Below are 24,327 nucleotides of genomic sequence, written 5' to 3'. Positions count from 1 at the left end.
GGTACTTTTTCTTGCTGCTTCTGGGGAACAGTGTAGCTGACGGAAAGTAGTTGTGGTGAATTTCTTCTCTAGGCACATCCAGGCAAGTGGAATGAATCCTGTCTCGCTACCTCTTCTCTGCTGTTGCTCCATACCTACATGTGCTGATAAGGCTAAAATAGTGTGGAAAAGTGTGCCATTGGACACTCACACCTTTGGCCTGCGGAGGCCGCTGGGGCGCTGGGCCACCTTCCGTACCTGCCCTGAGCAGCGCGGGGCCGGGGGTGCTCAGAGGCTCAGGGACCAACTCCAGCCTGTGCTGGCTTTTGTCCTCTCTGTTACGAGGTTGCTCAGAGCGCTCCCAGCAACCTGACTACGTTAGAGCTTCTGCCTTCTGTCAGTGTGAAGTAATCCTGCCTACAGTAATCATACCCATCTCCTGGACTCTGCTGATGCAAGTGCATTATTGGCACCGGTCCAGTTACCAGTTGCATTTTCGTATCAGTTGCACAAGAAAATATTTTTTCCCAGGCTGACTGTGGGAGCCTTTGCCTGCAAGCTGCAGAATGACCAACAATGTTGTTGTGTGTTGTTTTTTTTTTTTTTTTTTTTTTTTTTCTTATCTGGAACAGAACGTGATGCTGTGAGGGCATGTTAATATAACTAGTTATGAATGAATAATGTGTTGGTTTTTTTTTTGTTTTGTTTTTTAATAGAGCGTTGCAGTTCCCCCCAGAAGGCTGGCTGCGAATGTCTCTTAACAATGGCAGTATAACTCACTTGGTGATACGTCCAAATGGAAGAGTGGCACTTCGAACACTGGGTGACACGGGTTTCATGCCTCCAGATAAAATCACGCGCACCTGAGCAAAAGTGATGGCTGTCCAGCAGCTGCCTCTAGGCTCTTTGCACTAGTACATTCAGCTATGGTACCGTTCGATTTTTATCTGTTATGTTGGGGTGTGACGCTGTCTTGAAATGTCTTTTAGCCCCTTGCCTCCTTCATACATATTCATATCTGCCTTTCAGTCTGGGAAAGAAGAAATCTCTGTAAGCCTGAAGCTGTCCAGTCCTCAAGTATTCCCCAAAATGCAAAGCTGAGCTGTGGAACACAAAGAGATCGAATGTCTGTGTGCTCAGCAGTTGTAAGAGCACTGACTTTCCCCCACCCCACCGTGAATTTCTAGAACCAAAGCTTGTGCCTGTGGATGTTTCTCTTGTGCAGGACAGCAAGTGGTGTGGGAACAGGAAGGAATAGCCTTGTATCACACTGCAGCTAAAACTGAAGACAAGCCAGCTTGTTTCAGCTCCTGCAGAAGTGACAAACAGGGTATTCTGCTGTTCAAAGGACGCGGGATTAAGGCTTCAGTTTGTGTAAGCTGTTGAGGATGTGTGTTTCTGTTTTGTCATTGTTCCCCTCTGTCCCCCAAAAGCTCATGTAAACTGTGCCTGGAGGTTGCAAGCCTAAAGCAGAGAGGGTAAAAAACCCATTTGCCTCAGAGCTGTGGTGCTAGAATTAACTGCTGCGTATCCTACGTGTTCCTCCATCCTCAGGAAGTTCTTTAAGCTAGGCTGAACAATGTTTTTCAGTCTTGTAAAGCCTTTTAACTAACACTTGGTCTGTAGACGGACACAGGGATGAGTCTGTAGCAGTAAGATGGAAGGAAAGGAAAGCAGCAATCTTCTGAAAGTGCTTCCAGTTACTGACTCTTATGTTTTTGAGTGCTTTCTCCCATTGATTTGTACCTGTTGATACCTTGCTTTCTGAGTAGAGGCGTACCACCCCCGAGTTGAGCATAGTTCTGCAGTATTGAAGCAAACTGCTGCTTAAAACCACTGCGGCCTGAATGGTGAGGAACTGTCTGTGGGAGGGGGGCGGGCAGAATGCTTTGAGAGTGGCTGCTCTGTACAGCCCTGACACTGCTGGGCAGAATGCAGGTGGCTGCGAAGGGGGTTTCGTTTCTGAGGGTAGGGCTCAGCAGCATTTCAGCCTGAGGATGTTTGCTAGGCACCTGAACGGCTCCAGGAGGTTGGCTCACTTAATGCCTGCAATGAAAAAAATGTCACCAAATGCAGAGTCTGCCTTGGTGATGGATAGAGCACAGACTGTAGGACAGCAATCAGAACTAACTAGTTTAACAGGTCCTCTTATCACTGAGAATGTTGATGAGACGCTGAGCTCCTGTCAGAGCTGTGTGCAGCATAATCACAGCACACAGCCGAGTGAGACAGGGTTTAAAGGCCGCTTTGATACAGGACTGCTACAGCAGGAGGCTTTCAAGGAAAGTGGGGTTAGTAGGGAACAAAACATGATCGTTGTGTAGTGCAAGTTGTGGGGGCAAGAGGAAACCATCATGACTTACCTCTCATTGATAATGAGAATAATTTATCAGTTTTTGTCTATTAACTTTTTAAAAGTTTTGAATAAAATAACTGGTCTGTCTTTCTTTCTTGTCTCTTCAGTTGAGTAGCTGTAGATGTGGCTGAAGTGCTGTGCAGTGACTTGGGTGTGTTTCTGCTGGCCGAGCAGCCTTTGTATCCCACCGTGCCTGTGGTAACAACTCATTTACCACCTTTGTCCTTTTCCCTTCCCGTAGCTGCAATGTAAACTTGGGAGAGGAGCTAGCGCAGAGTTCATTATCGTCACCCCCAGGACCGGGTGCAAGCACTGCTCTATGCAAGGGGACTGCACAGCTCTAGGCAGAGTCCTGTGGATCTTGGTGCTTTGGGAGGTGCGGGGCTGTGTCACTTCCCACCACAAGGAACAGGAGCACCAGAGCCAGGGAGCTGAAGATTCTGTGCAGTTTTATTTGTGTGCATACATACTCACATCCATAGCTTTCTACTCCCCCCACCAGTGAACAGGCTCCTGGTGGGCAGCCAGAGCCCACACCCCACCTCTTTGCACATGTACAGGAATTAACATTTTCAGTGGCACTTAAGTTGACGTGAGGGAAGAATGAAATTTAAAATTTAAGTACCTAATTTTTACAGTATTCTGACTTCCTGTCTCTTAAACATTTTGAGACTATTCAAGTCTTCAGTGACCTAATCCAGGGGCATTGTATACACACAAGCAAAAGATGCACGGAGTTGTATTAGGAAGGCCGAGTTAGATTTATTAGTAAGATTTGCCACATCATAGTATTATCCAGGTACTTAGCACCGTGCCCGTACACTAAACACAGTGTGACGCTTTTAGCTACTCATTTATTTTTTAATAGAAAGCAGGGTAACTATTTTTTACATGACGCTTGGCTAATTTAAAAAAACACCCACAACTAATCTTTTGCACCTTTAAAAGTGAACTTTTAGCCAAGAAAACACATTTCAAGCAATATCAATCTGATTTAAAGTGTCTCCACAGGCTTAGCATGGAAGAGCTTTCTTCACAATCATGAACGATCAAATCGCTACATAAATTGCTTTTTTTTTAATAGCTGAAGTAAATACATTGTTAGAAAAATGACCTCTAAAGATGCAGTACAACTGGACTAATGCACATAATGTAACACAGTTAAAAAAACCCGTTTTGCTGAGTGAACCGAAACTAGGTGAAAGGCAAGGGTGGGGTGGTGGGAGGGGGGGGAGGAGGTGTGTGTGGGGGTGTGTCTACATGTACATACCAGTAATACACATTTAAATACTAAAAAAAGAGAGCAAAGCGTAACAAATGTAAAAAGGAAAAAGTACTAGAGTGTTAGTATCAGTCTCCTGGCTTTACAACAAAATCTTAATAAAAGGGTGATGTCACCCTGGGCCAGCCCAGGACAGGCCAGGGTGGAGAACAACAGCTGCATGCACAGCAACTTACCCCCTGAATTTGGCTTTGATATGGTATTGGGCATTTACTCATCACTTGAATAATTTCTCCAGCATGACAAAGACATAATTTACATTAAATTATTAAAAAAAAAAAAAAACAACTGAAAAAAACAACCCACAAAACAACAACAAAAAAAACAAACCCCAAACCAAAAAAAAACCAAACCAGAAACAAAACCCAAAACACCACCCTCTCCCATACACCCCCGCCCCCCCCAAGCCCTTTAACATAAAACTGTAGGAATTTGGGACCTAAAAAAGTTGTTTGAGACCACAGAGACTGCTGCATCAAAAACTTCATGAAAAAGTCAGTTCAGTTAATATACTTGGTAACATAGTAGGTTATGGGTTTTTTTAAAAAACATTTCTTTCTTAAAGAATGACACCCCCCAACCCCCAGCTAGTTGTTGAGCATCGCTGAATGAGTCGTTTGTGTAAAGTAGCTCTTTCTAATGTCCAGCTCATTGGCAATAGGCTTAGTTATAAAGAAAGAGCTAAATAAGCCTTTTCTTAAGAATAAGTTCTAAAGGAAGAATGCTCTCCCACGGCAGAGAGCTATCGCACCAAATAAACTTAGAAAGAGACATTAAAATACGTTCTGCTCAGAAAGCCCAGAAGAAAAACTGTATTTTATGTGCCCATAGTAAGTGGATGCCACTTTTTTTTTTAAAACTTCTAAAAGAACAAGAATTTAATTAAAAAAATATGTTACAAAAGGCACTATTAAGCTCGCAAAAGCATTAAGTGCAGTTTTTAGGTCTGTACCAAATGAGGACCCTGGGGCAGGGCGCAGGGCCTGGGGGTGCAGCTCCGTGCCCTGGCGGGCACAGCGGGGGCAATGGGGGGGCTGGGGCTCCGGCTCCTGCAGCCGCTGCCGCCGCCTGCGCCCCCCGGTTCCTCAGCCAGGCACGCGCCGCGCCCGGGCCGCGCCTTCGGGGAACCCCGGGCCATCCCTTTTACCAGCACAGCCTCGGCAGATTTTCATTTTCTGATCAGATTTACATTGCAATGATAGATAGGTTTTTCTTTCTTTTTTTTCCTTTTTTTTTTTAACTAGAGAACTGTTTCTGGGAGCCTTTTTTCAACCAACATTACAACCATTAAGCTCGATATGGGAAACTGTCAGGTTTTGAAAAGCATTCTTTGATCTCAGCATTGTACTGTCGAAACAAGTCATTCTTATAGAAGGCTAAAGAATAAAATTATTGACTGCAGTAACAAAAACTCATTACCACGTCAAGACTAGAGACATAGTAAAAGCTTAGATTTCAATAAAAATATTTTTAGTCCTTATTCCTCTCTGTTTGCAGTTGGGAAATAAGGAGCCACATCATGGGTCACTGGCTACCACTCTAATATATTACAAACTAGACCATTACGGTATGTTGCTGGTAAATTTGCTGAAATTATTGCTGATGTGCTTTTGTGTTATAACTATTAAAATCTGCTAATGTTAAAAGCTTCTGCGGGGAAAAAAACAGCTAGTTTTTAGATATTCTTTTCTTTTAATCTTCAAACTAACATTTAAAGGAATACCGGTGATTGCTATAGTGCCCCTTTACTAAAGCACTCAGTACATCACGGTGTTTTTAACAGCCTCAGAACAAGCAAAGACTCAAGGTTTTCTGTGTAAACACGTGCATACCTACACACATATATGTAAAAGTGCGTGCGTGTGTGTGTGTATTCAGCTGTCTGGACCAAACTGCTGGCTATAAACTCACTTTCTCTTTATGCACAGGGTTTCATATTCAAACTCAGCACTGGCAAGCTGCCACTTCCCAGCCTTTGTTTTAGGCTTTTCACTTTTAGCATTCCCCCTGCGAGTCGAAGAACATTTTGCTTCTTGCCATCAATTTCCTCTCCTAAGATTTCTGTTTACTGATGATGTGCCTCCTCCAGACTACCCAAACTAACGAAATGCAGTTGAGGGCTAATGGGTTCCTTACAATAATGACAACTGGTGATAGTAAAATACCACCGTTTCTAAGTAAAGGTTCAGCTCACTGCTTTACTGGCAACAAGAATTAATTCATAGCTACCGGACAACTGCACTGACTGGCACTAACTTCTTGCATATCACCAGTAATCTATCTCGTATATGGCATAAAGACATATATTCCATTTTTTTTTAACATACAGTTATCCTCAATTGAGGAAAAATAAATAGCCAAGTACAAACCTCATGTCACTCACGTAACATTGTAGTTTTTTCCTCCACTCTAACAATGAAAATAGAATTGGAGTCCCAGGAAGATGAATCATATTTTAGTGGGCTGGAGGCTCTGAAAAATAACGCAGTTTTAACAGAGCGTGGTTGACACACGCTGGACTGTAGCGCCCGGGACTCCCAGGGTCTGGAGAAAACGAGGTGGCACTGCTGTATTTTCCTGGACTTCCTGTTATGGGACTCTTTCTTCCCGAACTGGAATTTGGAAGGCCAGCGGCGATGGTCTGGGACTTGAATCTTGCCTTCAGTCCTGGACTTGGCCAACTGAAAGAAACAAAGTGTCATTCTGCATTTTGTTAAGAAAACTGCAATAAGGAGAGCACTACTTTTACTCAGTATCACTCATACATCTTAGAAATAATGCACCAGCAGAGAAAAATTGTAACTGGTAAGTGACAGGTCTGAGCAGAATCAGCGCCAGCACACAGTATGACATGTAGGCATGTGGTCCCATCAGTAAGGTGTCACCGGCTCCAGAACGGCCGTTAGGAAAAGAAACGGGTGCTTGGGAAGTGCCTGGGCGGTTCTGGTCCACTGCCCCCACTGGGAAAGGGCACCAAGATCAAAGCTGACCTGATCTTGGTTACTGCCGCAGCTATTGCTGAGCGTGACTTCCCCACTCCTTTTTAAAAATAATTTTTGTGGATACCACGGAAGCAAAATATTTCCTTTGTTAAATTAAAAACCCTTTTCTGTAAAAGCTTTTCCTTTTTCTCTAGATTTTATCTTAAGCAAGGCAGAATGACCAAAGGTTGATTCCAGCATCTGTTCTTTCTTTTATATGTGAGGCAAATTTCTTAGTATGAGCCACTACATAAAACATGCTGTAAGCTAAAGATATTTGATGAGGTTTTGATAAATAAAACCCAACCCACCCACCTCCCAACAATGAAAGATGCATTCACACAGCTTATTTAAAACCCTCTGAAAATAATTTTATTCTGATAGACCTACTGGTATCTGTATCGTTAGGTCTGATTTTTGCAGCCAAAATCCGACCTACCTAAACACAAAGTGATCAAGTGTGTTGTTGCTTTGCTTTCGCCAGAGGTAGCGCTGCAAAATTAAGGGTGCTGACAGAGCAAGCCTTGGCATTGTCAAATAGTTACAGTAATCATTTTTACTTATGTGACAGAACAGTGATTACACGTAAAAATCTTGCGTTAAATTTTAGCACTTTAGAAGAACACCTTGGACCTTACAGACAGTGAAGTAAGAATGAGAAAAGCCTGACACAGTGTATTTCTTTCAAAAAAATAAACACAGAAATCAAGAGATGAGAGAATTTGACTTTTAAAAGTAAGGTGGTACAAGGACACCATATCAACCAGGTATATGAAAATATTTCCCTGTTTCTACTCCACTTTAAATCACAGAAGAATCTTAGAGAGCTTCACGTTTTTCCTACCAGTGTATGTGATGGCCCTATTTCAGTGTGCTACTTGAAATACAGAGACAAAAGCAAGCTGCTTTCTCTCCCAGTGCTTAGCACTGGGCAGCATCTCTCCTTCCAATTATCATCTGCACTTCTTTCAGCCCTGCCACATGTTGTTTCAACTCTTTCCACAACATTCCTCCTGCTGCAATCTCTACTAACTTAACACAGCTGCACTTCTCAGCTGCTGCTTCCAAACTCCTACTCTGAATTTTGTAGCCAACGAAGCCAGTCGATTATATTTTTAAAATTCTCACAAGCTCTGACAGCTTTAAAGGTTCTGTCTTTAAAGCATGTTTTGAAAAATTTATGTTTAATGCCCCTGTTGAGAACTTCTTAGTGAAAATAGTTCTCATAAGTGAAATTTCACGCATTTAAGAAAGTTAGAAGAAACAAGAGAAAAACATAAGTTGGTACAGGTCATTTGATGGCTTTCTGTTCCTGTCCCCTTCCCAATCTGTTGTGTGGCACTGGGTCATGTGCTTCTTTTCTGAGAACTTTATCATGACTATATAGAAGCTGTAGGCTGCCTAAGCAAGGGACTCTTCAGTGTCCTGATCAGTGTCTGTCACAATGGAAATAAATCTTCATGTTAATACAATTACCAGAAGACACTTGTATGAAAACTGTTGCTTTGGGTCCCCAAAAGCAGCAGCATTCGAAATATAAATGACATAACGTATTCAGGTGTCCCAACAAATGCAGTCTGCTTCCGTTATCTGTGTAACAAAATATCACAGTCTCTCTGAAAACTGAACGCACCCCATCATTCACACTAACAATTTCTTTGGACTGTGGTAATAGAGGGTAAAAATAAAAGTAGTAATAAAAAGATGTCTGAAGATACTAAATACACTTTAAAAATCACTCTGCACAACCCAAGTACCTCAAAGCAATACAATGTTTTTGCACTGCATCCACAAGAGGGATGAATTGCCAGCTGACATCACAACGACCATTAAGACCAATGAAGGATCCAAGTACTAAGTTGTACATCAGCAAACTGAGCCATTTGCCAACTGGAAAACACTCCTGCTCTCCAGACCTTCATCTGCTGATTTGTCTCTATAGATATGTAGAAGTTACTTGGAACTGCAGGGTAATGGAAGGCATTTGACTGCAACACCAGTAAACTTTCCTTGTTAATAGACACCAGCCAAAAAGGCTTGGCAAATAACTGCAGAAACACACTAATAGTTAATACAGTTGAATATTTAAAACAAGGGTTTTGTGAGCAACAAGACCTGAAATTCTAGTTATTCAAGCTGTTCTGCAGCTCACCTGCTAAAAATTTATTTCAAGTCATTTGACTGAATTTGCAGAAATACCTTTGCCTGTCAGATGAAGAGTACAACTGCACCGCATGTTTCCATTTGTAAATCATCGGGTATTTCTGGGGATCAATCTCTACTGCTTCTATAGCTGCTAAGACATCACTATCCAGCTTCGAGGGCTGCTCCCTAAAAAACAAACAGAACTAGATGAAGAAAAGAGAACTATGTATTTGTTCAGGCAATAAAACATCCCAATTCCAAACCATTCACTTTTCATATAAGCAAACTGCCCATGCTCCTCTATAAACACAGTTTCTCTATGAACTTTTTCCAGAAGGCCCATACATAAATGACTGTCCAGCATTACACAGTAATCTCCTAAAATAAAAGGTTTGAAATTTTAATTTGAGGACATCCCAAAAGAGTAGTAAACACTTTGTTAATCTACGCCAGGCTCATCACGAAGTCACAGTCTTGTCAGATGAATGGTGAACAGCAAAGTTAACAGAAACTGGTTTGGAATCTTCTTCTGTTTTCGGTAATCAGGTGTGAGAGAACTGTATGGCTGGCTACTCTACAAGCACTGAAGCACTTTAAGATGGTCATTCAAGGCTGACTGCATCTAGTGTTGCTTAGTATCACATAATCTCAACCTTGATGTCAGTGATATTATAAAAAGCATTTTGTTTTGCAAATATAAACCAAAGGACAAGTAAGTGCTAAAAAGACAATTCTTACCCAAGCAGGAATAGCGTCTTAGAATTGTCATTTGTGGGTGAAGCCTTCAACGGAAATTTCTGGGAAAAAAATTCTGGATGTTGCTGCACCTCTTTCGTCTGAGTTCCAGACTGCTTGGACACTCTCTCCTTTTCTGATGGTATTTTGTGTTCTGTCCTTAACTTGATCTCTCCGGGTTTACCTGTAACGCTTGGGTCAGAAGAACTTGCCAGTGAAACTGCGTAACAGGTCCTATCCAGATAGTCCTTGGATATTCTCGCCTGACTTGTTCCTTCAGCCAGAATTCTCTCCTTCTCAGTTTTTTCAGTGATTTTATTTGATTCTCCTGCAACCTCTTGTTCTTGGAATGACAGGCTTTCAAATTCTGACATTAGATTGGAAACAGGCGATACAAGGCATTCTTCTCCATCGTGCAAATGCTTTCTGTCACTAATTATCCTTTCACTGGACACAGGATTACAAAATCCATTTTTGCTGGAAGAAGCCGCCTTCTCATAGTGCCTGGGGTGAGCTGATGCCTCTAGAATGTTTACTGCACGTTCCATTGACAAGATATCACACTCCACATCTCCAATAGCGTCAATGCTAGGTTCTTTGGACACAAGAGGTTGGCTGATATTCCGTGCTGCATTTTGTCTGTTTTTAATTTCTTCTAAGCTCATGTCATCATCATCCTCATCCAAAAATGCTCCAACAGAAATAGAATTGCAGCACTTTTTACTCTTGCCTGTAAACAATTTTAATAAGAGCAACACATAAAAAGACTTTCAAGAGAATGCCAATCAAATACACTAGGAACAAATACACACTCTTTATGCTTTATTTTATTTATTGAAGTCCTCTCTAATTTTATTTATGCAACAACATGAACTAACCTAACTAAAGCCACAAATGCAAAACGACAGCACTACAGCTGTACCTTTTTTTTTGGCATATCATTTTTCATATCCTAGTAATTTGAAAACTGTATTTCTCACACTCCTCACATCAATCATTAACCAGCAACAAAGGATAAAGTCAGGATAAAGCAGAATAGGGTAGGAAAACATTACTAATATAGAATAGTTTAAGTTTTCATCTCTTCCACAGCACAAAGGCTTATGACTAGACCATGGACTATCCTTCAGGGTCATGTCAGGCCGGGTTTATCCCAGTCCCAGAGCCCCTCCAGGTCTGTAATCACACAGGAAAGAAGGAGGAATGAGCACAGGGACTTGGGACTGGTGTATGCCTTCCATAGGCACATGGCAAGCAGAGGTCTAATAAGGTATAAAAGCTTTCCTGGGTTTTGTTCAGTTTGTATTTCACCCTCAACTGTAAAGAATTATTCCTCTATTTGAAGAAGTTATTTATTCTGTATCTGTGGATTACAAAGTTCTGTACCCAAAGATGAATTCCCAAATGCTATGAGTAAAAACATACTGAAGATAGAGATTTACTGAAGATAGAAGATTTCTTACAGGAATTTCATTTGGGGGCTACAATCAAATAAAGTACTTCATATGAAAGATAACGAACATCTAATGAGGTCTGTTCTAATTCTCCTACATTCACAGTGCTGTTAGCTACTTTTTCAATGTTTTAATTTGGATAACAGATTAGTAATAGCAACCACAACAGGTGAACACTACTTCCCTTGGGCCCCAAGCTTTTTCTCTCCCTCTTGTCCCTAGGTACAACCTGTTGTTTGTAGCATTTTCCCTTTTCTTACCAGAAGGATGTGGAGTTTTATATCTATTGCAGGTTTCATTTTCCCCTGTTTCTTGCTGAGCCTTTTCGCTCATTTCCCAATGACTCAGGTACTCTTCTAATTTTCGCAACCCCTCCTGGGAAGACAGATCAACAAAACAGCCCAGAAATTCCCAGTATTCAACCCACGGGAACCCCAGTTCATGAGCTAACTCCCTGCAATAAATAAAATAAAACGAATCATTTGTGAAGACATAAATATTAGTTTGACAATAACTTTCTGAACACATTTTATCAGCTATTAATAGGAGTATAAACGTGCAACTAGGCAACACAGTTCCACAACAATCAACAGTCTGCAAAAGCAACATACACATCCTTAGCAAAGAGTGCAATCTAATTTTTTCTAGAATATTTTTCAAACTTAATCTACTATTCTTACAGTTAGCACCATAAAGATTGCTATTTGTAAGCTGACTGTGTCTAGACATCAGATAGAGATGAATCCCCACTGATGTAGGCATAATTTGAATGATACACACCATTCAACAGCTTTTTCTATTTGGGAATGGGAGAAGGTAGAAGGAAGCAAGGGAGTTACTTCAAAGAAAGAAATCTCATCAGCTTTTAACAACATATGTTTTTCCCTATGTTGCTGATACAAGGTATTTTAACAGAAAAGACACATATCACACCACACATATTTTATAAAGCAGAACATTTGTGTTAGAATATTTTCGATCTGCTACCTTTTTAACAATCTTACAGAAAAATAATGCATACAGGCTATGTGTAATTTTAGATCTGACAAATTAGGCAAGTAAGCGTTTGAGAAAAGCGTTCTATACATACCACCAATAATAGTTAAAACATTTTTCTTTATTTCCAAAGCTAAGTAAGCTAGGTCTCACATTTTTCGCTATTTTGTTTACACAAAAATACAGTAAAAATCCAATCATAATATACAACTTAAACATACCTGCCAGTATTTTGCCCTAAGAAACTGTTCAGTAAGTAATAACCGTACTCTCAGCACAAGTCTTTTGCTTTTAATTGCTCTGTCTATTGCTAAATTTTTATACTTATACTCTTTCAGATACCTTCCAACTCTTTCAACACCTCTCTCTAGATCAGATTTCCTGACATTGTGAAAGAAGCCAGCTCTCTCACGAGGTGGAGTCTTCCAAAGCTTGCGAAATTCTTCAGCCTTTAAAAAACAGAAATAATTTTAAAAACCTACCCCCCACAGTATGAAGCTAACTCAGTGCTGGCTAAATATCTACCTATAGGTCTAGAAGACATTTAGCTGTTTGCTCTCTACATGTAATCAATGCAAGTTCTGCCACAAGTGTTGCTCAAGTCTAGCTATGAAGAATCTTATATTGGATCTAAAGTTACTCCTCTGAGTATTACTGGTTTATTACTTTACTTTGATCTCATAACTGCTTATTAAAAGAATAAGGACCATAATGTATAACCACTTTAAAGTAAACTGTATAGATACTAAGTCTGCCTGGTTTAAAATTGTGTGCAGCAGGAAACAGGTATGTTTCATCATTTTGCCATGTCACAATTTTATTTAATGACACATGCTATCTTGGTCACTGGTTTCTAGAGTATTTTTATTCCAGGTGATATTTTTGTATTTTTTTAAAACATATATATGTAATTCCAAAAACTCAATACAATTATTAGAATATATTCTTGCTGTTTATTTTGAAGGTTGAATTTTAACTTCTAAAGGAAATAAACTAATGTATTTTTGTAAAATCCCAAACTTTATGCCTTTATATAACAAAAATCAGCAACAATAACTAAGAATTACAATCAGACATTAAAAGTATCTGTCAGCAATCAAAACAATGCATTGTTTACACCCTAGGTAAAATTTTTCAGAGTATAAAATAAATTTACATTTCTGTCAGGTGAACAGAAAAATGACCAACATGAGCATTTAGAAGAGCATTAAGCATTTTGGTAAAACTTAGTCCTGGAAGAATTCAAGCACTAGATGACAGAAAGCTGTCAACTGTATTTATTTACTATTTCTAAAGCCGTCATAGTTCCAGCATGTTCATACTGAACAAATGAGTAAAATAAATGCCTATAAACTTACAATATATTTACCTTATTTCTAAGTATTCTCTCTGAAAACTAAAGGCTTCACTTTTCTACTGTACAATCAATACTTTTTCCAAAACTATCCCAACACCTACTGCTTGGTTGTCGGTTTTTCCATTTAAAAAAAAAAAATTGTTAATTCAACAAGCAGAAGTCATAAAGTGCTTCTAATATCCAGTGTCAATTTCTAGAAAGTAGATATAGATAAGATTTTTAAAAAACTGATTCAAAGCCACATGGAAAGGCTTTGTTTCAGCTCGGAAAGTTAGAGCAATTATCTGCAAGATGATGAAAGGTTTGCCAAGAGTGCTCTTTAAATAGATTCCAATAGGAAAAATAAAAGAACAACTTCTTTTGATTGAACTTCCACTCCTCTTATTTACACCACACATTTCTACGTTTTCAGCAGTAAAAAATATTTACAAGTTTCTGTGCTTCTTCTCTATGGAGGAAGATCCATCTCTTCAATAAAGAGTGAGCCACAATCTGTAAGAGGAGCGAGCTACAACACACAATGAACTGTGGGTGGATCTTCTAATGGTTCTTTACTTAAAAAGAAAAAAAAAAAAAAAAAATGTAAAAAAGTAGGCATTAGAGTCATAGGAAGTTCTCTCCTTACCTTTGAGGGGCTCATGGGGCCTGCAAAAGCTCTTATCGACAACACCGGATCTTTGGGGTTGCCAGCGTATTTAGATAAACTTCTTTGGGGGCTATCATCTGTCTGATCGGGTGACCACGGTGCACCAATTACAGGAGCTGAGGAATTGTCTTCTGCTCTCAAGAGTGGTACATAGTATCGACCTAAAATAAATAATACAAAGCTTTCTTAAGAAGTTTATGTTACATTAGCCTGCTGCTGCTTCCTAGAATATCAATACACCCACATACTTCACCATCTGACTTTATTTCATTAGTAAAACTACTTGTAATTCAAAACTCACTGTTTCAATATTTATTGCCTGCTTACAGATTATATTTTAGTACAGGCTCCCTTCTCTCTCAAATGTAAAAATACCTGCATTGATACATATATTCCTTCCCTAAGAATCTTCAACAAATTTCTAAACCTTCTTTTGCACATGCCTAAACCCACGTGACGAAACAGTGAAAAGTTCTATGTCAAAGAAATTGCATGACTCCCCAGCGTGACAAATAAATCTCTTGCTCTGTAAAGCTCTTTTGTTTGCTTTCAGATTAAACCTTCTGTTTCAGGCTCTAAATAAAATAAGGGCCATGCCTACGTAACAGAGCTATAAGGATAACCTTGTGATCCAAACAGTAAGAGTTCTGACCATGTAATTTAAAACACAAAAAGTTTTCTGTTCCTTGCCAGTTTTAGAGTTTCTATTTGGTTTTCACAGCACTGTACAGTAGCATCACTTATGAACAGGAATGCTACAGAAAGCCAACAGAATGGAAGCAAAGACCCAAAATACATGCCTGCTGTTGTACAAAACTCTGAATACAGACCTTTCAAGTACTCTCTTAGTTTTTCTTTCAATTCTGCAGATTTATTCTTGCTTCTTTCACAAACTACCTGTTAATATAATTTTAGTCGTTTGTTAGTAAAGCATAAGATATCAATCTCAAATCAACTGCAATGTGTGTTCTTTTTGAATAGTTACATTATTGGCCCCTACACAGCTCATCCAGTACTTTTAATTCATAGCAGAGCAGACCACTAGGATACATACACATCCGTAAAATGGATGCTCTAAAGAAAATGCAGTTAATCATAAAATCTAGAACTTTTCCCCAGATACAATCAACATAAGATATTTTTGATGTTACCAAAGATTTACACTCTAATCATGACACTAGTAACTTACTAGCCTTCTATCTACAGTAGTTAGCAAATGCTTGAACTTGAAAAATACTTATTAGGCATACATTTTTGGTTTTGTTGTGGATGTGGAGAGACTTACTTCTGCTGGAGTTTGATCATATTTGTTTCTTGGATTTTTTACAATAGCTGGGTGTGAGGTAAGCACATTAACAACATCCAAATTCCCAAACTTGCAGGCAAAATGCAATGGAGTATCAAATCCCTGCAGTGTGAAAAAGGCAAAATTTGCATGCATTTGGAAACATGATAAAGTCAATTGCACATAGTTTATTCTGAGAATGGGAAAAGTTAGTAAGTGTCATGACTAATTATCAGGGCTCTTAATAGATCTTTTCCCACCATACTGTAGAATGATGATTATTAAAACCCACTAAACTGATGAACTGCTAGAAGTGTCCCCTTCTGTTCTCTTTTATTCCCCCTTATATATCCTTAGCGCCTTCCAATTGTTTCCATAATAATAATAATAATAAGCTGGCAAACATTCAAATCTTACCATTTTATCTGGTGTATTAAGGTAAAGGTCAACAATATATTGGATGCGATTCTTCAACATTGTATCATTATCGTCTGGATACATAAGGCGCATAAATTCAGGATTTTCCAAAGTGTCCAGTAATAACTGACAAATACCAGGTTGGTTCTCCTTGGCAGCAACATGCATGACATTGTACCTACACCCTTCCTGAAAAAAAAGGCAAACATTAGAATGAACTGAAATCTAAACAGCTTTCTTACATCCATACACTAAATTGATTTAATAGTGAAAATAAAGAGTCTTTTATTTATGTGTTTCGTAATATTTTTAGGAAAAGACGTTTACGAAACAGTACATAAGCATTCAAAAGTGCATTAAATTGTATGATATAGTAAAAAGACTTATGCAACTTTATACCCACATTATTCTTACCATTAACAACATTCTTCCTATACTCAGCTATAGTCTTTTTTTACAAAAAGATCAAAAATGTGGCAAAGAAGGTATATTAAGATATTACATACTAAAAGAAGATAGGAAGTTCATTGTATGAAAAGAGCTGGAAAATCAGTTTGCTATAATGCATTACATACAAAATTTCAACAACTTCACACAGCTGGTCTGAAAGAAGTCATTTGTTAAAGTAAGATTGTCAGTGTCTACTAAACGGTACCTTACGCGTGGATTTTGGATGCCGTGCGTGTTTTGAAATTTAATGGTGGTGCCTAGGTAAGCAGTGCTTAGGCACACCTAGGTACAGCCGAGGCACTATCCCGTTCTTTAAAATAATTTTATTTTAAAATGATTGGAATAATTTGGAGGAGATCAATACTGTATGAAGACAAGACTATTCTTTCATTACTGGATAAAATTATTCTTTCCCTAAAGAACGGCATACTCACTTACTTTACTGCAGCTCTTCTGCAGCAAAGCAAACTCTCAGTTATGATGGGTGACTTACACATGACAGATGACTGCCACGTTTCTCTTTCCTTTCAGCTAATATCAATAAACACTGAGAAACACTGCACTGGTGGAAAGAAGATAATTTGAAGGAAGAATAGGAAACAACACTCCTTCCAATTCTGCTTACCAGGTGTCAAAGCTAAATTAACAAACTAGAACTTGGATGATTTTTTTTTTTTTTTTTTTTCACCTGTACAACTGTTGGATTGTCTCCCGATCCAATCAGATAGCGAGGGTTACTCCAAATGAGTTCTGAAAATGTTGCTGTATCTCCTTTCTCGACAGCTTTTCGAAGTTTAGCAGTAAGATCTTGAGTACGCGGACTTTTATAACTGTTGGCTCTCTCCTTATTAGCAGTTTCGTTCTCAGGGGAGCATAAGCCATCTATCAAAACACAAGTAACATCTTTCTAGATGCATTCTTTCCAGTGACCACTATTTTCACACCAGACCATGAAAATAAGCTTTTAAGCAAAAATACATATTGACTTTGCATCTTTAATGTACAGGAGTAAAAGAACTGAGGTCAATGACAAGACATTTAAAAATACTAGTAGTTAGTAATAGGGAGGGAGAACTATGACTTAATCATCTCGTGAAACTGTTTCAGACTTTAAGAGGGACTGGTAAATGTCATAATTACCAATCTGCTTCCATCCAAACTTAAAACCAAAATTCAACAAGAAAGAATTTTCTTCTGCTTTTGCAGTTCTGTGACTACTGAGTCCCTTTAACCTAGCAACTGGGAACTCTGAAATGTAATCAGAGTTTACCAGTTTATTTCCGAACTTCCAAACATACTTAACAACTAAGTACAGTTTTAATATACTGTGCAATTTTATTAGCATCTTATTAAACCTGAAAATCCTGAAATCCATGAGTAAAATCAAATCCTACCAGATATAACTACGGACTACTAAGCACCATATCTATGCAGGCTATTATCAGCATTTCAGCTTTAGAATAGCAGCATTTTCTGGTATAACATTCATGCAAACCAGAACAAGAGTTGCTTTTAAAAGTCACCAGTTTACTTTATCATAGCACAGACCATAGAAACCATATATTGAAGGCCAAACCTTTGTGCTTTAAAACACAAAAAGCAGTCTTTCCACAGATTCCTGGAGCTCTAATTTACTTCTGTGATAGTTCTTTACAAAAGAAATGACAGGATTCCAACATAGCCTACTTCATTTTTATTTCTGTACGTAAACTTTGGTGGCCCTTTCTTGGAAAAACATCAATTAAGGATGACTTTCTCCAGTGGCAGTATCATTTTATACAGAAGTAAAACCAGATTTGAATTAAAAAAATAAAATATGCTTTTCATTGCCCATTTCTAATTTATTCCACAGAAAAATGTAATTAAATACTAGTTGACTTATCTATTTATACAGTAATTTTATTTGGTAAGCAAGGTCTGAAGCTGTGATCTAACATTTGTTTACCGTTTATCTTAAACACCACCACTCTAAAGGGAGTTCAATTTATTAAGATACTTCACCCTTTGAAATTTTTTCTGTTATTAGTATATTGGTTATGAAGTTGTTGCTACTTCTCTCATAAAAAATTAACAAACTGTATATTGCATTTACTGTACACAGATGAACACCTTTACTTACCTCTGTTAAATGATCCCATTTTCACTGGAGACAAACATAAAGAGGACTTGCTTGGAGATGGGAAATAATCACAGATTCCCTTAGCAAATTTCTCAGCATCTTCTCTGTTTGAAAAAGCTTTAAAACGGGAACCCTTAATCATCTTAACAGCTTGGAGAGCTTCCTTTTTATCTTCATAAACATGTATTCTCTCTGCAACAAAGTACAATCAAAGTTAAGTTACTTTAATATTCTCAGATTTGTTCCCAGAAACAGGTTACAAAATTCTCACACTATCCTTCCAGTTTTAGTTTCAAACCATTTATCTTCCAAACATGGCATAAGAATCAAAAGTCCTTTTAAATTTTCTCTCTCAGAAATGGAGTAGAAGAATTTGACATGCTCCAGCTAACATCAGGCGATATGTGTACAGTGTTTGGTCATTCCTACCAATCAGTACCTGAACATCTGTTTTAACAGACAGGCCAGCTTCAACAAGCAAGTATTTCACATCCAGACTGAAAAGCAAACTCAGGGCTTACTCATCCTGCATTACTTTCCATGTTCTCTTGTTCAGAAAGATCAACTATATAAACAATCCACTGTCAATTTTAAGACTGTGACACAGAACCTTAGATATTAACCGAATCCTTCACCTTCCTCTCCTTTTGCATTAACGTTAATTTGTTCAAATTAAAATATGTGAATATCCTTTTTATGAGAAAGAATACTTACTACTGTCTCAGAGTAAACAATCATTTATGCACTACTATAATCTTGCCACTAGGTAATTTAGTAATTCCTTATTGCAGTATTCAATAAAATGCAAAGAATGACTGATGCATCTAGATACCATTTGGCATTAAGATAGAAAGGAAAATATGAAATCTGTTAGAAGAGATCATTTAAGCTTCAACTGATGGCAGTATAAACAGTTTTTTGATTGTTTATTTGTAGGATTACTTTTTATTCTTGAGAGGGATTAAAGGGACAGGATGGGTATGAGAGTAGCAGTAGGAAACACCTGAGAGGTCTTATAACTGTGTTTCTATTCCTCTGAAGATCCAGTAAATACTATTTACAGAAACAAAAAAATACTTCAAGCAATTCTTAAGGTTCTAATACAGTAATGTTTGTATGACCTGCTATGTAGAAAAAGGCCTATTTAGACACAATTGTAAAATGCTTAGCATCAGAAGGAAAGGAAATGAATATTTACCATTCCTTGCCAATATGTCATCATAAACTGGACAAACACCATAGAACAGTGGAGGATCTCTGGACCGCGTCTGGGTACTAATTTGTGAATCAACACATCCTGCTCCACAGACTGGAGCTGAACAGTTCATGTGCATCACGACATCTTCTTCTGGAGGGTTCAGACCTACACAGTACCCAAAGTCTACCTCTTCTGAAACACTTCCGTGACCGTTGTGATTCACTGCAACAGTTTTCAAAGCCTTTTGTGCTTCTGCCTGGCTGCTATTAGACTGGACATTTCCAGCAGCCTCCCCTGACAGAGCAGATCCTTTTTCCTCCAGTGCTCCTTGCTGCTCCAACAGCGCCTGAGCCAATTTTTTTTCAAAAATAAACCTTGTAGTTGACGTAATGGGACCACATTTCAATCCTGCTCTTATAATTTCTTCTCTAAGCTCATCAGGGGTGAGCTGCTTCAATCGGGATAATATTGCATCCATTGTTATTTCACCTATAGGAAAGACAAAAAAGAAAGGAGATAAACTGTAAAAGAACACCACTTCTTTTTTCTGCTACATAAACGCTGTATTAAAGCCAAGGAAAAGAGTGTCTCGTAACAAATATTCAAATTCTGAAGGGATTATCGCAGTTCCAGAGAAGACAAAGTATTTTTCAACTAAAAATGTTTAAAACATTTTTAAGCTATGAGACTTATATCAAGAGTTTATTCCTCTTCTCTCACAACTACTTGAAAGAGTATTTACAGCTTTACATTTTATTTTTGTTTGCCCTTTTCAAATTTCTTTTGGAGTGAAAATTCAATCCACAATATTTATGAATGAAAATTTATGACAGGCTGAGAAATATTTGTTTACTGCCAAGGCATAATCTGTGTATGCAATGGAATACAAGAACACGATGACTAGTTAAAACCCAGTAAGAGTTTCTGGTTAGGCAGCACCTACAGCTAAAAGCTAATTTCTATTATTTCCATAAGAATTTCTAGCTGACAAAAGTATAAGGCATTAAGTATGATGCAGCAACTGGGGGAGGCTATCTCTGGCCATGACACAAGGCTGGAACTATTTACACATGTTGTTTCCCAGCCCCCGTTTTGAGAGCAAACAGCCAGAAGACAAGAACAGCTGATCTTTTCAGATTTCCGTCTTTGACAAAGAGCGTGAGCTGGAAGAATTTCTCCATTTCCAAAGGAAAATCCTTCTCTCTGATATGACACTGCAAGTCCCCTAGATCACTTTCCTCCATGTAATCCACACACTTACAGCTTCTGCACTGGTCAGATACTAAAACCAACACGATGCCAATACAAATTTCTTGCTGTGAAAACCACAGGATTTGGGCAGCTTAAGAATACAAGAAGCTTTACAATTATTTCATCAGATACTGCATCCATGTATCTTCTCAAAGGTTGTGACTTTTTCCTGCTGTACACTAGTCAGAAAGAACAGCTTTAGGATAGAAATGATCAGGTGGTGTATTCCTTCAGCTGCTTTCACTACCTCCTTAAATTGACCCTTTCTTTGCCACCTAGCCATTTTATGGGTTATACTGGTTTGCATAGGTGTGTATGGCATTTTTTGCACTTTTATTTTCAAATCCAGGCTTCATCCTCAGTTTGTGAAACTTAAGACTACCGGAACAGACATTTGCAGCTGTTCCACGTGAATTGATTTATATTTTTAAAATCATGTTATATTTGAAATAACAACTCCTAATCTTACTCCCTTAGAGACAAAGCAATATGCCAGGTATGAAATCAGTATCATCTGTAATTTTAAGGTAAGTCTCCTCAAAAGTGCATTTGTGGACACACATAGCAGTATGAGACATGTCCACAATTTATGAGCTCTCTTGCTTTATGAGCTCTCTAACTTTATGAACAGGGTGCACAAGCAGCCCTTAAAATTAGTCAGAACATCCACTCTGCTAGGCAAGAACCTTTGTCTGGGAAAGCAATATGAGGCTTGAACCGTGAGTGGCCGCACCCTAATACAGCAGGGATGCAATGTTCTAAATAGTGGATCCTCACAAGCTAATTACCCATTTTGTCAGTGTACAAACTCACAAGTAATTCCAAAATTGCATCCTCATCCTAGACTTGAAGCATAATCAAACTCCCTTATTTTTCTACTTTCCACCTGTATTGCCAACAGTAGCACCACAAAAAACATCAACAAAATCACCATGACAATTTTGCTTCTTCAATTACTCAAGGATTAAGATGGTAAAGAACCAAACTTTTCATGTATTAAAAAACCCCAAATGCACGCAGAAGTTTTTGTAACTTTTAGCAACAGTCAATATAGCCAAGTAAAATTTTCACTGGAACTTGAAAAGATGTTAATGCCAAACTTTAAGTAGGTTTTCAAGTATTATTACAACTTGAAAGTTACATAAGTTTGAGGATTGTTTGCTTGGAGGGCCATTTCCTTTAAGAATTTGTTTGTTTTGGTTTGGTTTTTTTTTGATGTCTGATTTTAAATATCATGTGGTTAGAGAACATACCTCAGTCCCTGACTATTTCACAAATATTAACTAGAACCTCACTGAAATGATGGGAAATGAGTATTTCAGCTTAAAAAAAGCCCCAAAACAAACTGGCAAAGCCACAGTTGGTGCTGATGAGCTACCTCCCCAAAGTATTCTAGTTCTGATTCCCAAACCACCAAGCAATCTCACCGTTACAATTACATGACTTGCCCACAAGACAGTAAAGACAAATGTGAAGGATCCTCTCACTTATTTTTGATTCTTAATCCTCTACTTTTTAAAAATAAAACTGGTGCCATTATGTTTTAATCAAGGGATAAAATGTGGTACTGAGGTCAATTATAAGAATATCAAAACTTGCTATTCTAAAGATTTTCTTTTTGAGATTGCATAACTGAAAAAATACAATATGGAAAACCAAAGGTCAGAACATTTATTGCAGAAACAACTCAATGAAAATTCTTTAAGAGTCAATGTATTATAATGCCTTAAAGAATGAACTCAGAAAATGCTCCTATTTTTAGGGTTGGAATAAGCACAATCATTCTGCAGAAGAGCAGACCCTGACACGTGCAATTCATGTACGTGGAGTATGCAGGCACACACAAAATCTTTCTTCTTGGTGTGTGGTTAAGTACAAAATGTCACAAAGGAGTGATTTCTCTCGTATCTCATGTTCTGATAGAACTCAATGCCTAAAATTTTCTTCCTCATCTATGTAAGTATTTATTTAATGTGTCTATTACAACTCAGACACAACTAAATGAGAATGAAATGACAAAGCAGACCAATGGTGAAGAACCTAATCTTTGGTTTAAGACCAACTGTTACCACAAATAGTTTTCTACAATAAACTCGCTGTAGAAACAGGAAAAACATAGGTTTGACAATGTAGAACTTCCATGAAATACGTTTGTGTTCTGACATTAAGCTTTCAGCTAACATGGATAAGCGTTTACTATTTGTTAACAGAATCACCTATTTTGATCTGTCCAGAACAATAGGTGTGACTTGCAAACCTGAGAAATAGCAACTGCCTGTTTTAAGATAATCCTTCAATCATCTGCTACGTGCAGGTGCAAAAGGTAATTATTAGAACCTTAAAATGCATTTTATGTTACTTCAAATGATCGAGAGTACAGCCTGCACTAACACAGCTACTTTTTCTAGTTTAGCAAACAAGGTCTTGCAAGTTAATTCTAATGGCTTTATAAGTATGAACAACTACTGTAGCAACAGCAAATAAACGTTCAAGGCTTCTTGCAAAACAAACAAAATCCAGAATAAGAGTTCTATTTTACCTTGTCTTACTGCATCAGTATGAAACAGCAGAAACTATTTCCAAAAAAATGAAGACTAGTACGAAGACAGAACAAATGAATGACTTTTAAGGACAGCAATATTATTTTAGTCCGCTGTTCATTACACGCATCAGTAAATAAGCAATGCAAAAAAACAGACTTTTTTTTTTTTCGTGGCAAAAATTAAGTGAGAGACATATCCTGTCTTTGGCTATATTCTGGCTGCTAGGATTTGCACACGGCAAAATAACTGTGGCTGTGCAATCAGGTATTTAGTTTATACTGCCTGTTGCCAAATTAGCTAACAAACTACATGGCAGCAAAAGAACTGCAAAACAAACTTGGAATGAGGTAGGGGTAAGCCCGGAGTGGAAGAGGGGAGGGGGAAAAGGATTTCTCAGGAAGGAGAAATGACCGTGTACTGCCAGCCGCAGAAAGGGACGGCAGGCTGGGTGCGGGAGCGGGTTCGGGCAGCAGAAGGCAAGAGCGGGGACCCGTGAGGAGGGCGGAGCGGGCGGCGGCCACCCGCGGGGCAGAACCGGGGTGGGGGGGCACACGCGGGGGACCGGGGCGCCGCCGAGCTCCGCTCGCGGGCCAGGAGCCCAGAGGCCGCGCGGGCAGGCGGGCGGGGGGCCGGGCGGCCGCAGGCCTTCCCGGGCGGTGCCCGCTGCCCGGCCGGCCCTCCCGCAGGGTGAGAGGCGGTGGCCGCCCCCCCCCCACTCCCCGAGTCTCTCACCTGGGCGGCTCCCGCTGCAGCGCCGGCTCCGCGCGGAGAGCGGCGCCGGGGAGGAGGAGATGGCCGCCGCCGGCGCCCCGCGGCCGCCCGGCCTCCTCTCCAGCAGCCGCAGCAGCCAGCCCACGGCGCCGATGACCGCGCAGGCGGCCAAGAGCTCCCAGCCCAGCCAACGGCCCCAGCCGGCTCCCCCGAGGGAGCCCCAGTCCCCGGCCTCCCCGACCCAGCGCTCCATGCCCGGCCCGCGGCCCGCCCGCCCTGCGGGGACGGTACCTCAGCGCCGCGGCGGCTTCCGCCTCTCCCGCCCCGCCCCGCCCGGCCCCCTTCCCGCGAGACGCCGGGGCTGCCCGCGCGGCCGCCTGACGGAAAAAAGCAGCGGTGGGAGGTGGGGGGTCAGGCCTCGC

General features: G+C 39.5%; 2 protein-coding genes across 3 annotated transcripts in view; one reads left to right on the top strand and one right to left on the bottom strand.

Moving 5' to 3' along the window:
• PGAM5 (PGAM family member 5, mitochondrial serine/threonine protein phosphatase) overlaps nucleotides 1-3,902 on the top strand; it is a 14,200-nt gene extending 10,298 nt beyond the window's left edge. For both annotated transcript variants that reach the window (XM_042805141.1, XM_033008070.2), the window contains exon 6: nucleotides 696-3,902. In XM_042805141.1, coding sequence (XP_042661075.1) covers nucleotides 696-846 — 151 coding nt within the window. In that variant the 3' untranslated portion in view covers nucleotides 847-3,902. The remainder of the gene's footprint in view (nucleotides 1-695) is intronic.
• ANKLE2 (ankyrin repeat and LEM domain containing 2) lies at nucleotides 3,073-24,190 on the bottom strand. The gene is made up of 13 exons (XM_042805140.1): nucleotides 23,927-24,190; nucleotides 19,401-19,889; nucleotides 18,203-18,394; nucleotides 16,772-16,965; nucleotides 15,634-15,822; nucleotides 15,217-15,339; nucleotides 14,762-14,828; nucleotides 13,911-14,092; nucleotides 12,271-12,377; nucleotides 11,193-11,386; nucleotides 9,482-10,208; nucleotides 8,798-8,929; nucleotides 3,073-6,298 (listed from the first exon to the last, which is right to left on the bottom strand). The coding sequence occupies exons 1-13, from the start codon at nucleotides 24,156-24,158 to the stop codon at nucleotides 6,073-6,075; spliced, it is 3,054 nt and encodes a 1,017-aa protein (XP_042661074.1). The 5' UTR covers nucleotides 24,159-24,190; the 3' UTR covers nucleotides 3,073-6,072.
• Nucleotides 24,191-24,327: the final 137 nt, after the last annotated feature.

This window comes from Tyto alba, unplaced genomic scaffold, assembly GCF_018691265.1.
Source record: "Tyto alba isolate M040663 unplaced genomic scaffold, T.alba_DEE_v4.0 Super-Scaffold_44, whole genome shotgun sequence".
Classification (NCBI taxonomy): domain Eukaryota; kingdom Metazoa; phylum Chordata; class Aves; order Strigiformes; family Tytonidae; genus Tyto; species Tyto alba.
The sequence above is the reverse complement of the archived record's forward strand: the minus strand, read 5'-3'. Positions and strand labels throughout refer to the sequence as shown.

Bases quoted from the DNA above. Each gene is read 5' to 3' on its own strand.
- ANKLE2 (XM_042805140.1), bottom strand. From the start codon at position 24,158: ATGGAGCGCTGGGTCGGGGAGGCCGGGGACTGGGGCTCCCTCGGGGGA. The intron at 19,890-23,926 runs GTGAGAGACTCG...TCTTTCCTATAG, and splicing joins CTGCAGCGGGAGCCGCCCAG to GTGAAATAACAATGGATGCA. The intron at 8,930-9,481 runs GTAAGAATTGTC...TTTGTTTTTTAG, and splicing joins AAGACGCTATTCCTGCTTGG to GGAGCAGCCCTCGAAGCTGG.